Source organism: Mustela putorius, unplaced genomic scaffold (assembly GCF_011764305.1).
Source record: "Mustela putorius furo isolate JIRA1106 unplaced genomic scaffold, ASM1176430v1.1 tig00003834_pilon_pilon_pilon, whole genome shotgun sequence".
In the NCBI taxonomy this organism is placed as follows: Eukaryota; Metazoa; Chordata; class Mammalia; order Carnivora; family Mustelidae; genus Mustela; species Mustela putorius.
In genome coordinates, this window is record NW_025421987.1 from 72,663,319 (window position 1) to 72,681,188 (window position 17,870).

The 17,870-nt window shown below is 35.3% G+C and overlaps 1 protein-coding gene across 11 annotated transcripts in view; it reads right to left on the reverse strand.

The window, feature by feature from the left end:
- PHC3 (polyhomeotic homolog 3) overlaps positions 1-17,870 on the reverse strand; it is a 79,239-nt gene that overhangs the window by 36,198 nt on the left and 25,171 nt on the right. For 9 of the 11 annotated variants that reach the window (XR_199728.3, XR_006609150.1, XM_045088618.1 and 6 more), the window contains 3 exons: positions 10,027-10,273; positions 2,752-3,623; positions 2,412-2,459 (listed from right to left, as the gene is read on the reverse strand). Coding sequence is in view for 9 of the 11 variants with exons in the window: in XM_045088618.1 (XP_044944553.1) it covers positions 2,412-2,459; positions 2,752-3,623; positions 10,027-10,273 (1,167 nt within the window). In the remaining 2 variants the exon portion in view is untranslated. The remainder of the gene's footprint in view (positions 1-2,411; positions 2,460-2,751; positions 3,624-10,026; positions 10,274-17,870) is intronic. The other 2 variants (XM_004756548.3, XM_013058306.2) reach the window with 1 other exon arrangement.

Below are 17,870 nucleotides of genomic sequence, written 5' to 3' on the forward strand. Positions count from 1 at the left end.
CATAAACAGCACATACTGAAATAATCCATCAAAGAATATTATAAAATATTTGTCATTCTTTATAGGTAAGCCTAACTATATATACTTTCTTCCAAATCTGCTATGTAAAGGCAAAATAGGTTAATAAAAGAAGTAGGCAACAACATCTGTCACAGACATCTGGCACCATGAGCATAAAAAATCCAAGTGCAACAACTAAAATATTGAATAAAGCAAAGAAATTGAGGTTTTACTCACAAGATCATTAGAAGACTGCACAACACAATTTCTGTTTAGCTCATAACTACAACTATTCTAAAACCATCAACGAGTGCCAAACTTACCTCAATAAAATACATTAGTCCCATCTGTCTTCCTTTCCTAAATAAACTGTAGAACATTTACTAGTTCTAAATTATCTACTCTCACATCTTATCATACCCAAATGTCAATGAAAAATCTTAGTTTTATAAATGTAACTTTTATAAATATATTTTTTAAAAAATACTTTTACTTTGATAATTCACAACCTTTTAAAATTTCACATCTCTTAAGAAGTAAATAGATATTATCTTTAAATATTTGAAACAACCAGGTAACTGTGAAGAGATGCAAAATTCATGAAGAAACATGATTTAATTTAAAAAAAATGAGATTAAAGGCAATGAAAGAAAAACAGAGTAACTTAATAAATAGGGTATGGTACTAAAAGAAAGATAAAAGGTAAGAAAAATAACACAGGAACATCCATAGCAAGTATGAGCACACCAGTGACAACAGCATAAGTTACTACTTTGATGAGGGAAAACAAAAACTTCCAAAAATGAGAAAAATCTAGATTTTTTTTAAGATTTTTATTTATTTATTTGATAGACAGAGAGAGATCACAAGTAGGCAGAGAGAGAGAGGGGGAAGCAGGCTCCCTGTTAAGCAGAGAGCCCGATGTGGGGCTCGATCCCAGGACTCTGAGATCATGACCTGAGCTGAAGGCAGAGGCTTAAACCACTGAGCCACCCAGGAGCCCCGAAAAATCTAGATTTTTTTAAATTGTTTTTAAAAGAAGACAGCAAGAACTACCAAGACCTCAAATTTTTTAGCCTTAATGTCTTATTATGTTGGTATTCCTATCCCAAATATGTTCCTCCAAAGTTTCCCCTAATAAAAACAATTGGAAAATTAGAAAGCATCTAAGAAATTTTACTTTTTACTTATTAAAACCCAAATCACAGAGCGAGAAAGAATATAAATTTAAAATTTCTTAGAAATTACTGTACACTTGGAAGCCTATGTTTTATATTAAAATATTCATTGTAAATTCTTCAAAAATCTAAAAAAAGATACATGAGAAATCAATGACAAACTTATTTCTAGATGCCTATTATTTCTATTGAGCTGTTTTTAATAAAGGTAAATTAGAAGTGGAAGTCAATTTCTTTATGCCTATTAACATCAATGGGGATGATAAGAATAAAGAATTTATAAATTTGCATCCTGAAAACTAAAATGTTTCCCATTAAGGAACAGACTTTAAGACTCCTTTCCTTTCTGAATTAATGATTATTAGTTTCAAGTGATAAAATCTTTTCAGGGAAATCTGATATGAAACTTCTTTGGGAAGACTATTTTCCTCAATTATAAATTCATTATTAATTTGAGCATTCTGCCCAAACATTTAGAGACCTTATTTCAATTTTTATTGTAAATTATTTTACAAATTTGAAGTCTTTTAGACAATGTTTATTTATTTATTTTTTTAAAGATTTTATTTATTTATTTGACAGAGATCACAAGCAGGCAGAGAGAGAGGGGAGGAAGCAGGCTCCCTGCGGAGCAGAGAGCCCGATGCCGGGGCTTGATCCCAGGACTCTGGGATCATGACCTGAGCAGAAGGCAGAGGCTTTAACCCACTGAGCCACCCAGGCGCCCCATAGACAATGTTTAAAAAAAACATTCCTCAAGCTAATTTTCTTTTCCAGTCAACATATACCATTGCTAGAGGTTTATTCTGATAAATTTCACCATGATCTCAATTATTCAGAACTTTTATTCCTCCCAATTGATTTTTTTCATCCTCAGTATTCAATTTATCCACTCAGTATTTTTTAGCTTTTTAAATGAGAAACATTTAAAGTATATCTCTTCTCTTCATAGAAATTTAAAAATCAGAAGTTTAATAATTCTAAAAGATGGGCTACAGTTAATGTTTTTCACAAAGCTGCATTCTCTCCTGGAGTAAATGTCTTTTCCACAAAATTTAATTACATAATATAATTTTACCCCAAAATTACATCATACAAGCATACCTCTACCTTGAAACCAAAGCCCATAAAGGCCCAGGACTTCAGAATGCACACAACCAAAAAGGTTAGGTAGATAAACCATACGTTTAAGAACATACAAGCCAACAGAAGGGATCTATGAAGGATAATCACCTTAAGAGAAAAAACTTTGTGCAGATGACACTGGTTCAAATGCATTCCCTTGGGGAAAAAAAATCAACTCTGTAAAGATAGCAGATGGATTTGTTTAAATAGTAATAAAATTAACGAGGGACTTTAATAACCATCACAAATTATCAAGCATGCAACCATACTAAAACAAATGGCATTTTTTTTTTTTGCCCATACAGCATGTTTGTCAGACACTGACAGATGGAAATTTCAAGCTTTTTAAATTCAAAGGCATTTAGATCTAGCAATATAACATAACGTGGGAGAAAATAGTTTTTACTCTCAGTTCAGCAAGAAAGTCAAAGAGCTTCCAAGGGCTTACCACTGGTGGATCAACAGGTGCTGGTGGTTGTACTTGTAGGTTTACCGCAACAGTCTGTGGAGGAGGAAGAGTCTGAAATGGCAACTGGACCAAAGCTTCTGCAGCTGGAAGCTCCTCTTCTGACACCAAAGCATTCTGCACCAAAACCTGGCCCTGGGATAGAATTTCAGGCTGCACTTGTAAAGACTGCATAGACTGCAAGGGCAGTGGTGGAATCTGAGCTGGAGGAGATGCCGACATCTGCGGAGGGGTTGCAATTGGGATTGGAGAGGACTGCAGGGTTGAATACTGCTGGTGTGATGTTGGAGACACAATCTGCTGACCTGGGGACACCAAAGCGGACTGCTGAACTGGGCCAATGTGCACAACAGGGGAAGCTGGAAGTGGAAGATGGGATGGAAGATTCAGCTGTGCTGTAGGCTGCACCTGATTAGCAGTGGATTGCTGCAGGTTTGGCCCTGGCTGGAGAGCCGAGGACACAAGAGAGTGTGGCTGAATAAGGGCCTGTGGATGGATAATTATAGTAGGAGACTGACTTGGAGAATGAGGCGGCGGGGGAGACACCACTACAGACTGCTGTGCTGACTGTGACTGGCTAGGAGACATTGTCAAAGGAGGGGGATGGCTCTGAATTGGCGAACAATGCTGTGACTGGGCATTACTAGGAGCTGGAGGAAGGCCATGGTTTTGGAGTGGCATACAGTGCTGGGATGGGGGTGGGTCTTGAGTTGGATTTTGAAGTGTGATTGGCTGAATTTGCTGTTGCTGCTGCTGTAATATCAGCTGATGATGGGAAACCTTGGGAGGTGGTGAATGAAGAGGAATCTGCTGATGTTTTATTAGAGGATGAGGCTGAATTGGAGGATATGAAGCTGTGAGAGAAAAAAATGACAATTAGTATTTTTTTCCAAAAATAGCCTAGAAATTTATAAACAAATATAAAAGAGGAAAGTTTTCACATCAGAAGGTCTTAATCACCAAAAGTCTATTACAAGTCTTCCCGACAAGAGTGATTTGAAAATATGACAAAAACAACTTTTCCTTGGAAAACTATTAAGATTTCATGAAACAGACAATAGCTGTGATAAGCCCCAAAAGAAAAAATGGCCTAAAACAACTGATTCATACATCTGAAATATACACGATTCATTCTTATTAAATTATTAAATATACACAATTTATTCTTATTAAATTTATTCTTATTGAAGTTACCAGAAAATCTGCATTAACTTTAAACAAAGTTTATCTGAATTCCTTCTCTGGGGAGAAGAGAAGTATCCCAGAACAAATATAAGATCTATAAAAATAACTTCAAAATCATAAAAATGCAGTATCAAAATTCATAAAATAAAGGTCTCATATCTTTCTAGCCTATGTCTAAATAGTCTTCCAACTAACAGCCAATGTAATTATTTATAAAGGTTCCCAAGTAAGTTTCCAAATTTGAGCCAAGATGAAAAGTTGGTATTATTGGACCCAGGAACAGAAAATGTTTTGTATAACAAGTTAATTTAGCTAAGCAAAACACATGTGTGAATTCTACAGCACTGCTGAATAATCACTTTAACTAAGAAATAAAATTTCCAGGGCAATTCCAAACCCAGGACAACACTAGTTTGGCAGCAATAAGTTCATGCTGTCTAAATAAAGGATTTTGTTTCACTTCCCTCCTGCCCCACCCAAAAAAAAACAAAAACAAAAACAACAAAAAAACCTTACAGTAATCTATAAAAGACAGCATCCGTTTTTTTTTTTTTCCCCACAGAGGAGTCACTCATAACAGGGACAATATATATAAGAATTAGCAAAATCAAGTAGTAAATAGTTGTCCATTATCATGCCTCTTCTGCACACTAGTTCGTATGTTTACGCAAAGGGAGGTGCTGGTGAAACCCTCTCTAAAAATAAATGGAAATGGGGTTCACTAGAAGATAAACTGAAAAGATGTCTTAATATCATACAAAGGCTGTATGCATTTAAAATAGGTCTAAAGAGAGGGCAAAACTTTCTTAATCTCAGAATGTTAAGATAAAGGCTGTAACATCTTACATCTACTAACCACATTTGTGACAAAGGCCTTATAAAAATTATAACAACTTTTTAACATTGTTGCATTTGCTTAGTTATCATTTAAAATTGGGGGGGGGAACTTTTAAGGAAATTAACATCTGATTAACATCTCAAAACACAGGCACTTAAAAGGTTCAAAAAATATCCACCAATTCTGGGATGCCTGGGTGGCTCAGTTGGTTAAGCCGCTGCCTTCGGCTCAGGTCATGATCCCAGCGTCCTGGGATTGAGTCCCACATCGGGCTCCTTGCTCAGCAGGGAGCCTGCTTCTCCCTCTCCCTCTGCTGCCATTCCGTCTGCCTGCGCTGGCTCTCTCCCTCTCTCTCTCTGACAAATAAATAAAATCTTTAAAAAAAAAAAAATCCACCAATTCTATTTTTTAAAAAATAGAGATTCATTCTAAACTTTCACCTAAAGTAATTTTCGCATAACTAGACTAGCACTTCAAACTAAGACTGAAAATTTTATGCCAGCACTTTATAAATGTGTTGATAAGGACTCTACACTACAGGGCATTCAATTAAAATCTCAGAATCCTAGAGTGCCTTTTCTTCAAAGGCTCAAGGTGCTTTCACATTTCTCTCATTTGTTCTCACAAAATGCCTGTGGAATAGGTAAGTATTATTTTTCCTCTTTTACATAAGGGGAAATAGAGGTTTTGCCATCGTAACAGCAAACAGCCACTTTAATTCAATTTTTAAAGTTATAACTAAAATACCACATTCTTGATGCACAATGGGTAACACATTTATGGAATAAAAGTTCCTTCTCGGTTCTAGTTAGTAAGCAATCTTTTTTTATACTCTAGAACTGGTAATTTAATAGTATTCAATTAACACTTTTACCTAAATGAGGCTTTTCTTTGATCAGAAATCAAAGTGAATCTATATATTTTATATTAGTCCCTAAGCCCAAGTGACAAGAAAATAGAGAATAATTGTAAGGCTATCTGAAACAATACTTCTGTATAAGAAAAGCCCTAGTGCTCTCGAGAATACCATGTTCGTTAACTTCTCCAATTTTAATAAACTTTTTATTATTTCAGGATGGCCTTTATTTGGAGAATTAATGATTGGCATCATCTCTCACATATATAGAGCTCTTTATATAATTACTTACAGTTAAATATATTATTAAATAATTATATATTATTGTAAATTATTAAACACATTACTTTACTAAGTAGTTACAACAACCTTATGAGGTAGACAGGGTGCTACATTAATCCAATATATTACTGGAGAAGGAACTGGCCAGTTAAGTGTATTGCCTCAAATCACCCAGCTATTGAGAAAATTTTATGCAGCCCTGGGTGTAAAAGAACCCAGAATCCCTAGCTGAGTCTGGGTTCCTATTATGGATTGAATGTTTGAGTGCCCAAAAATGCATATGTTGAAACCCTAAATCTCCTGTGACTACATTTGGTAATGGGGCCTCTATGGAAGTAATTAAGGTTAAATGAGGTCAGAAGGGTGGGGCCCTTACAAGAAGAGCAAAAAGCTCACTATCCTCTCTCCCACCACTCAGATGAAAGACCATGTGAGGACACAGCAAGAAGGCAGCCATCTGCAAGCCTTTAAAAGAGCTCTCACCAAAAATAAACACTGCCAGACCTTGATCTTGGGTTTTTCAGCCTCCAGAACTGAGAAAATAATGTTCTACTGTTTAAGCCACCTAGTTTATGATATCCTTTATGGCAGCCTGAGCAGACTAGCATAGGCTTTTCACTACATATTAAATTAATGTTTACAAAAAGTTTGGTATATATTTTTTCTAACTGATGTCATAAAAGCTCTAAAAACTGCTATAAAAACTTAAACTCGAATGCAGTTAGTGATAATTTCCAGTCATATGGTTAAAATTCACCTTTATTTTATATATTAAAAATAGATAAACTATCAAGTGAGAGCTACAAATTCAAGAAGAAATGAAGAAAACCAAATGGTTTTAACATCTTAGAAATAAATATAAAGAAACAATAACCATATCCATTATAATAATTATTAGTCTATGCTACAGTAGAATACCAGTAGATTTTTTTCAAATTTGAAAGTGACCTATATAAATAAGCATTTTCTAACTGAGGAACAGGATAAATTACCAAGAATCTCAAAAACAACAACAACAACAACAAAAAAAAAAACTCTTAACTTCAGACTAACTTCTCACCAACATGAGCAGAAAATCTAAGAATGGAAAAATTCAGCTATTACTTAGCCAGAAGATACAAACTGCTTTGAATAACTGCAGTGTAAGGCTTGAATGAATTTATAAGTTTGGTAACTCCAAAGGTTTTTGTGGCTTAGGGTATTTCATTTGGTTTTACTTCTAATCAACACCACCACGGGAAATTGGAGTTTGGTAACACAGTTAAGAGATCTAAATTTGGTATTGCAATTGTCCTAAGAGTCTGATGGTTTTAGCTTACTGATCTCCTCCAAACCTACATAAAATACTGGCCATCAGAGGAAGGCAACGATAGGGATCCTACCACACTATCAATTAAAGAAAAGCAGAAGAGTAATTGTCAACTTAGAACCAGGTATTGGGAGCTCAGGAGAACTGAAAATCTAAAAGTAATCTCCTTGCTTGAACTAACTAACCCTGCAAGAGGTCCTAGCTTTATCTGAAGGGAGCATTCTCTTTGGAAGGAAATTAACCTACCCCCCATTATAATCTATCAAAACTATAATCACTAAAAATTGTCCCAAGCAGTCATGTCAAGTGCAGCGGGTCACTAATGCTCCGCAATGACGCCTATCAAAACTGGCCAGAGGCTGGATTGAGGCTGAAAATACTCTAAACAGTAGAGTACAAAAAGCCTGTTATCAAGCCATACAGAGACCTAGGACCTAGGCACACAGATGTTTATAAAAAAGAATTCACATCACACTATACTATGAATGGACTTATTAATTTATACATTACAACAATGCCTGCACTTATCTAAAGATTCAGATTTAAGAACTCCAAGCAGTGATACCCAATTTGAATGGGGGAAAAAAATTGTGCTATAATTTCCAAAATTCAAATGGAAAAACAGACCAACTATTAATCCACCAAATAGTTACTGTCCCCCTAATGTAAATAAGTACATATAAGGCACAACTTAGTACTGTCAAGAAAAAAGGGTGAAAAGGTGAAACAAAAGAGGGTTAAAGAAGTTAATAATTGAAAAGTACCTGACACATAAGTGTTCATTATTATCATCCTACTCTATAAGAGCTTACTATACAGTAGAAAAACTAAGATCAGTAAGTATACAAATAACTATAAAAGAAAAAGGACCACAAAGAAACATAAAAACACTACACAGTGATGAGAGATTTCTAACTAGAGGAATATCAAACAATCCTAAAACACTGAGATTGGGTACTACAGAGAATGCAAGCAATATTAGCACAGAGGAAACATGCAAGAAAAACATATTTAGGTGGAGAGAAAGCAGACTTCAATAATATAAAATTAATCTTTAAAAAGTAATACATAGTTATAAAAAGACAGAAAGAAGGTGTTACTTGATGAAGTTGAATTAAGGGAGGACATTTTTTTTAATGAAACATATGTGGTGTCTAGCCCAGTACGTAACACACACACATACTTTCAATAAACAATAGCTGGACTGGAATAAAAACATATGCAGATATATTACAGAAGAGATACAAGTATAGTTGAGAAGCAAAGGAAGGGATCCAGCACAAGGGAGACAAAAGATTCTATAACAACTGCAAGAGAAGGTTAGGAGCTGGTAAGAAAGATACAATTGATGACATAAGCAAACAGTGTTAACTTTAAAGTAGAAAACGAGTAACTCCTTATCTTATTAGAAGTGAAGGAAGCTCAACACTGAGTAATTCTGAGATGAACAGAGGAGGTGGTAAGAAAACTCACTCTGGATGGCCCCAACATTTTCAGCCTAAGAACCATGAAGGATCTCATCTTGTGGATAGCAGAGAGAGCACATATGGGATTCAAAGGTGGATGAGAATGAAAATGACTTAGTTGATTGCCTGACATCTTCCTCTCAGAGATGGGAAAAAAAGCAACATCATAAGAAAAATAATTATACAAAATCCTTATTTTTGTAAAGTGGTAAACTCCACTCACTAACGATAACTTTTTTTTAAAAATGTGCTTTTTAAAGAGCTTTTAATTCTGTCCCACTAAAGCATATTAAATAAACTACAGGTAAATCTTTTTTTTTTTCTTTAAACTAAAAGGTTTTTCAAGAAACAAGAGTTGACAAGGATGTGGGGAAAAAGGAACCCTCGGGCACAGTTGGTGGAAGGCAAACTGGTGCAGCCACTGTGGGAAACAGTACAGAGGTTTCTCAAAAAATTAAAAATAGAACTATCCTACAATCCAGTAATCACAATACTGGGTATTTACCCAAAGAATATGAAAACACTAATTTGAAAGGATATCTGCATCACTATTTACTGCAGTATTATTTACAACAGCCAAATTACGGAAGCAGCCCAAGTGTCCATCAACAGATAAATGGATAAAGAAGATGTGATACACACGTGCGCGCACACACACACACACACACAAATTATTCAGCCATATAAAAGAATGAACAGAGCTAGAGAGTATAATTCTAAGTGAAATAAGTCAGAGAAAGATAAACACCGTATGACTTCACTCATATGTGGAATTTAACAAAGAAAAAAAAATAGAGACAAACCAAAAAATAGACTCTTAACTATAGAGAACAAGCAGATGGTTACCAGAGGGGACTGGAGAGAGGTGGGAACAGGTAAAATAGGTAATGAGGATTAAGAGTACGCTTTTCTTAATGAGCATGGAGTTACATAAAGAATTGCTGAATCACTATATTGTACACCTGGAACTAATATAACACTGTACGTTAACTATACAGGAGTTAGAATTTTTTTTAATTAAGTAAATAAATAAAAAATAAAAGCCATTGGTTTTACCAATACAATGAAAGATCAGCCCATAATGAAGATGTTAATCAAATGTCAATTAACCAAAAAAATTTTTTATTATTATTTGTTTTAGCTATTGGGCTCTTTTGATTTCTCTTTCTTCAACTACAACACTGTTTTTTTTTTAAACTCATGAAATTCACATTTTAAAATGTTTTTAAAAGTATTTTTGTTCCCATAATAGACATCTTTTGTTTTGCTCTGCCTGCTGATAAAGTGAAAAATGCAACTATTTCCAACAAGTTTATCCCACCTGGTGCTATTAACTGGTGAATACTTGATGTCCGGGTAACAGCTGTGCTTCGTGATTCCAGACTTGGACTTTCTCCCTTCTTATTACTTTCTGGAGAAGGATCTCGTTGGCTGATTTTAGAACTGGTGACTGTTGTTTTGTTATGACAAATTGTCAATGACTGAGTTTGACTAGTGCTTTTTGGCGGACCATTCTGTGAGCTAGATAATACACCCAACTTCTGGCTGCGTAATGTTAAATTCTGAACCTAAGAACCACACAACAAAAAATAAGGATGAAACAGATGGAATTAATTGAGATATGATAATCATTACCATTATAACAGCAACGACAATACATTTATAGTATGTTTTTTACATATCAAGTTCCAAGCACTTGAAATGACTGATTAATCCTAAAAGAAAGGGGAGTTATTATTCTAAGTAATCATGCCTTAAATATTAAGTAAAAATTTTTTAAAAGACATTAAGGGAATCATTAAGAACAAAATGAAAATACTATATATATATGTGTATATATATATATATCAAACGAACTATATATATGAGGAAATCACTCTGCAACATACTGCATTTTGAAGTTACCAGCTCAGAGACAGGTGAAGGGAAGGAGAGAGAAGGGTACTCCACATAAAAAGGAAAACTTGATCAAAGCCTCGGTGGCAGAAGAGCCCAGGGTGTGTAAGAGAAGGAGCAATCCCTTCAACTTCACTCTGACTCCTCCAGGCCAAGAGTGTGAAACCTTGAAGGTTACAAGTGCTTCATACTCTTGTGAGAAATTACTACATACAGTTAGGTGTGTGCATATACAATACTGTCATCCTCACACAGATCAGAAAGAAAAAGAAAAGAAAAAAAAAAAACTACCCCTTCTACAGAGGTTATAAGGGAACACTCATCTTGTATATTAGAAAACTCATTCATCAAATCACCTGCCCACTGTGATAATTAAAAGCATATCCCAACTCCTTTTTAAGTCCTATTGTTATGGAATACTCACATGGCTTTGAGAACTACCTCTCATGAACTGAAAAAACCTTGAATGGGGCCTTGAAACGGGTTACACTATGACTCCTGTCTATACCCAGGGCTATTCTAAACATACCACCAATCTGGATGGTAGCAAGATCATCCCCCAATGACTTTCACCTGAGGTTTATACCATTTCCAAAGGGCAAGACAGAAAATGCCTCTCCAATAGCTGCCTAACCTTTTACCGATCTGGAAATGAATGCATTAAACACATTTATGCTAGCACTGACCCTGAGTTGGAAACTGAAACAAAACATTCTAAAGTGACAAAGCAAATGAGATACTGCTGCTTTATGCAAACTCCTGTTTCATGTGTGTTCTGTCTCTACAACTGTATCATTTAACTGATACAGGCTAAAACTTCTTTTCCTAAGTGCCAAATGCAGTGGGCAGCCAACAGCAGGTGCTGAACAAATGTTCACTTCAGAGCAGTTGAGGCTTGAAACAGTCTATTCTAAACTACTGAAAGAATTTTCTGAGACCATATGGAGCATCTTCTCAGATTTTTGTCAAATATTTCATAGCAAAGTAAGTGGACTAATAATTGTGGTATTACTGAAATTTAATACAAAAATAAAATTGCTAAAATCCAGGTTTCTCAGCTTGCCACTCAAAGCCCTCCACAATCTAGGCCCAAACCACTCTAAGCCCCATTCCCCACTATTTTAATCCACAATATTCACATTCTAGCCAAACCGTTCTGCTCACCCTTCTCCGAATACACCTTATACTTCCTCCATTTAGAGAGAGCCCCTGCTCAAGTTTCTCTTGCCTAAAATGCCATTCTCCTGAAGCCCAATGCTTTCATCAAGGCCCAGCAAAATCCCTCTCTCTCCCAAAGAAGCCTCTCCAAAGTTCCTGGTTAGAAATAATTTCTCCTCTCCTCTACAATGCCTTTCCCACAGAATTTGGACATACTGGCCTACAGCACTGACATATGTCTAGCTTATTTTAGAATTACTAATGTGTCTGTGAAATGTTGAGACACTTGCTGGCAGGCTCTCATCTCTGACATTCATTTTTGTACTCCCCACAGTTCAGTGCTACAGACATAACAGAAACTCTGCAAGTCTGAGATATTCTCCTACATCTGATTTTAAAATATATATTAACTGCCTTTTTTTTATTTTGCTAAGTGTTTAGTTCTATTTACAGTTTTCTTAGGCAATCAGTAAAATCTGTTCATATTTAACCAAAAAAAAAATCTCAACCAGGGGCGCCTGGGTGGCTCAGTGGGTTAAGCCGCTGCCTTCGGCTCAGGTCATGATCTCAGGGTCCTGGGATCGAGTCCCGCATCGGGCTCTCTGCGCGGCGGGGAGCCTGCTTCCCTCTCTCTCTCTGCCTGCCTCTCCGACTACTTGTGATTTCTCTCTGTCAAATAAATAAATAAAATCTTTAAAAAAAAAAAAAAAAAAAAAAAAAAAATCTCAACCAGTATCTAGTGGAGGCACATTAAAGTCTTTTAAGAAGCAAGGGGAAAAAACAGCATAAAACTGAACATAAGCCATAAATGATCTAGAAGTGAACCAAATCATAATAATATTCAAAGGCTAAATTATAATCTGAAAAATGAGAAAACTTTCTTTCAAATAAAAAGCACATTCACAGTATATGAGGATTTCACACAATGAACCCTAAACCTGCAGCAATCCATTTCTATAGAATAATTTTGTTCTTTGGAATTCTGAAAGAAAATGTATGTATGTGCTTATTATATGTATCATATACATTATCTATATGAATAAATTTTGGAGTATAGCCATAATAACTATGGTCATCTTGGCTTATATATTTATAATAAATTTAAAACATGTCAACCATACTCCTAGAGTACAGTAGAGTTAATTCAGCTGTTAATAGAAAGACCATATACTCAGATGTCCTTGACAGACGTTCCCTTTTGAGAAGAATCCACCCTTTCTAGATACAGAGTAGTTCTGTAATGTCCAACTTTCATTTCATCTTAACTTTTCCTATGATCAAATTATGGAAACATTCTGACTTTTAAAAATCTAGGTTGCACATGATCTATTTCTGCTAATTTCACACATTACATTTTTATAGTGGGTTACTGAAATACTCATATCTATTATTTAATTTGGCTCTAACAAATACTGTGTGAATTACTGTGTAACATCCCTTCTTTGCAGATGAGGAAACTAAGACTTAATGTCATACTGCCAACAGCAGAGCTGAGTTTCTAGCTTTTAAATCCAAAGGACTATTTTTTTCCTCAATTCTAAAAGCATTCCCTGATAGCCTTGGTAAGTAAGATTTGCTACTTTTAGTCCTATATCTTTCTGAAAGTCAGACTTTTTACTTATTTTTTTGGTCATGGTCAGGAGAAGGGATGGTGCATTTAAAATAGTAAATAAGGGTAAGATATTCCAAATTTCTTACTTTTGGACAGTATGCTACAAATGAATTTTAATACTAAGAAAATATTAACTGTTATACTGACTTCTGTAAAAGAACATTAAAATAAAATGTCAACTTTTGCATCTCTCAATTACAAATTCATTGTTTTAAAAATTTCATATGAAGTTTAAAAATTAACAAAGTGGAGCACAAAGTTTTTCAAAACTAACAGCCCCAAATTTGAGGACAGTTACCACTAGAATATGCAAAGTATTAGCATCCCCTACCACTGTCATCTTCATTTACTGCCATTTCAAAAGCACTGCAAAGAAAAAACATTTGTAGACAAATTCCTAAAGGTCAATCCATCCCTTTAGTTTCTCAAAGTCTATCCTTGAATTAAGTCAAATTATCACAGAGCCGCATACCTGTATCACATCAAACTGGACCCCAGACCCACTTTTATAAAATTACTTTCACTATGCTCACTAAAGACACTCTAAGAGGTTTTCTCCATGAGAACACACAGGACACACTCTAGAGCACTCTCTAGAGAGCATGTTAGTTGTTTTTCTAACAGCTGGTTTATTTTACCTTGGAAACTGTGAATCATTTAAATGGCTACCTTTCTCTTTTCACTATTAGCTACTTGAAAGCTAAGAAGTGAAGTCATGATTTATCTTTAGATAATATATAACAAAAATAGTGATTAGTGGCTTGTGATATGTGCCAGGCACTATGCTAAAAACATTTGAGTATTGTCTCATTTATTCCTTTTCACAAGTCTGAGCTATTCTAGCTCACAGTGAAGAAACTGAGGCTTAAATTATATCCAACATAATTTCATTTTAATGTAGCTTAAAAACAGGCAAAACTAACATAGGTCAGGATAGTATGACTCTTGAGGGGCAGCAATGACAGGACCAAAACAGGCCATCGGGGAGGCTTCTCTGGATCCTGGTAAGTTTCTCCCTTTTGGTCTGGGTGCTTGGGATGTAAGCATATTCTGGTACAGACTGTTGAACACTTAATATATGTTCTGGATTTATATTATACTTTAATGAAAGCTTTAGAATGTCCAAAAAAGAAAAAAGAAACTGACGCTCAGGGCACCTGGCTGGCTCAGTCACTAGAGCATGCAGACTCCTGATGTCAAGGGTCATGCATTCAAGCCCCACAATGGGTACAGAATTTACTTTAGAAAAAAAAAATCTGAGGCTCAGCATAGGTAATAATAACAACTAACATCTACGTATCAGATACTGTTCTATTTTTCAATTATTTTTTAAGGATGTATTCATTTATTTGTGAGAGAGAACGTGCATGCAAGAGTGTGGTGGGAGAAGAGGGAGAGAGAATCTCAAGCAGACTCCCTGCTGAGCATGGAGTCTAACGCAGGGCTCCATCTCAGGAACCCTGAGATCAAGCATCACCTGTGCTGAAACCAACAGTTAGATGCTTAACTGACTGCCCCCCCAAGCGCCCCTTATTTTTCAATTATTAACATATTTAATCCTCACTACAACCCTGTGAACCATTTTATAAATATTTATTTTATATTGTTGAAACTGAGGGAGAGATCAATGATATATAATGAAAAAGTGGCAGAGCATGTACTTGAACCAGGAGAGTCTAGTTCTAGAGTCCAAACTTATAACAATATGCTACACTACGATCTTGTTCAAAATCAATCAACTGGTGAGTGACAAAGCTGGCAGTTGCTGAAGTCAGAATTTTAACCCAAGTCTTTCAATTCCTCCCTTTGCAAAAAAAAGTACTGAGTACCTATAATGTTCTAGACACTAAACACATCTGTTATTCATTCTTCAACTTACCCTACAATTACATATGTCTATATAGATATATATATATACACAAATATATATGATAAAAATGTTTGATAACTTGGCTAATACAACTAATAAATAATTGAAGTGGGAGCTGAAATTAAACCCATGGAGGATTTCATGTGTGTAACTTGAAGAGGACCCTCACTCCTAACTCTATGCCACTTTTCTATTTTGATTTCTGCTTTTTTCATGCATGTTTTCAATTTATTTTATCTTGTTTTATTGTATGCATTTTATAAATCAATTAAATAAAATCTTAGTTGAAACAAAGTCAAGAATAAATAAAAAATAAAATTTAACATGTTCTGAAAGTTAATTATGGTCTATTTTTATTGGGTTTTATAAAACCAAAAGAAAACAGGAAGATCATTACTTCAACAAATCACTCCACAAAGAGATATCATAAAGGTTTAGAGGTCAAAGAACCTTAAAGATAATAAAGGTCTCATTTTGTAAATATGGAAAACTAAAGTACAAAAACGTTAAGGAATTGTGGAAGGACACAAAGCACATTAGGAGAAATCTGAGTTTAACTGATCACCATCTTTATATGCTGATATTGAAAACTGGCCTTTATTATTCAATAAAATAATAAGGAGGTTCTATGAAAAGTACCAAAGAATATTACTACTAATTTTAACTTTTACCAAAAAAATTAAGATTAAATTAAAAACAAAAAGCCAACGATGACTGTAAATTATACCTATTTCTGCCATATGCAGTCTAAAACATTAGCTACGGAAAAAATACCAAAATAGTATCATACAAAGTAATATCCTACTCAACTGGGTTTTTTTTTTTTTAAGATTTATTTGAGAGAGTGTGTGTGTGGGATAGCAGCAGTGGGACAAGAAGAGAAAATCTCAAGCAGACTCCCTGCCAAGCACAGAGCCTGAAGAGGGGCTCAATTCCATGACACTGAGATCATGACCCGAGCCAAAACCAGGAGTCAGACACTCAACTAACCACACCACCCAGGAACCCCTTCTACTCAAATGTTTGGTTTGGTTTTTTTTTTAAGATTTTTTATTTATTTATTTGACAGAGAGAGAGAGAGATCGATTGATCCCAAGTAGGTAGAGAGGCAGGCAGAGAGCGGGGGTAAGCAAGCTCCCTGTTGAGCAGACAGCCCAATGCAAGGCTCGATCCCAGGACCCTGAAATCATGACCTGAGCCAAAGGCAGAGGCTTAACCCACTGAGCCACCGAGACACTCCTACTCAATTGTTTTAATTAAAATTTATTCACGGTGCCTGGCTGGCTCAGTCCATAAAGCATGCAATTCCTGATCTCAGGGTTGTGAGTTTGAGCCCCATACTAGGTACAGAAATTACTTGAAAAAAATAAAATTAATTTTAAGAAATAAAATTATTTAATTTAATTCATTTTAGTCAACTTTACTGAGCTGTAACTTACAATAAAATGAACAAACAGTTCAAAGAGTTATACAAACGCTTTAATGAAAATATGGAACATTTCCATCACATAAAAGTTCACCCATGCCTGTCCCCAATCTCTCCCACCTTCTGAACCAGGTACCACCAATTTTTTTCACTATAAATTAGCTGTGCCTGTTCCGAAATTTCAGTGAAAAGAATCACAGGGGGGGCAGTTAGTTGAGCGCCCGACTGTTGGTTTCGGATCGGGTCATAACCAAACGGTTGTAAGATCCAGCCCTGCTCAGGCTCCACACTCAATGTGGAGAATCTGCTTTGGATTCTCTCTCACTCTCCGTCTGCCCCTCCTGCTTATGCACTCTCTCAAGTAAATAAATAAATCTTTAAAAAAAAAAAAAAAATCACATGGTAGATATTCTCTGGTGTCTGCCTTCTTTTGCTATTATGATGTTTCTGAAATGCATCAGGAGTGTGTCCTTTTTTTATTTTTGAGTAATATTCCAGTTTGTTTATCCATTTACCAGTTAAAAGACAATGGTTGTTTCTAGTTTGGGGCTATTCTGAATACAGCTGCTACAAATATTCGTTTACATGTCTTTATACGTATATACATTTCCAAACCTCTCGGAATAAAAAACTATAAGCAGATTTGCTAGGTCACATGTTAAGTATATGTTTAACTTTATTAGGAACTGACAAACTGTTTTCCAAAGTTGTGACACCATTTTACACTCTCACTAAGAATATTATGAAATTACAGCTGCTCCAATTCCCACCAACATGTGGTATTATGAAGTTTCCTTCACTTCCACCATTTTAGTGAGTGCACAATGATATTCGTTGTGGTTTTAATTTCTGTAAGGATTATGAACAGGATGCCGAACATGTTTTCATGCGCTTATTGGCCTTTTGTATATCTTCCTTTGTGAAATGTTAAATCTTTGGCCCATTTTTTACTGATCTTACCGAGCTATAAGCATTACTTTGTATATTCTGGATACAACTCTTACGTCAGACATACGTATTATGAATATTTTCCCTCAGTCTGTGGCTTGCCTCTTCAAAAACAATGTTTTTTGAAGATTTTAACTTTGATAAATTCAGATTTGTTATTATTATTTTTTTATGGTTAGTGCTTTTTGTGTCCTAAGAAAGCTTTGCCTAGTCTACGGCCATACCATTCTGAATGCACCCGATCTCGTCAGAAAG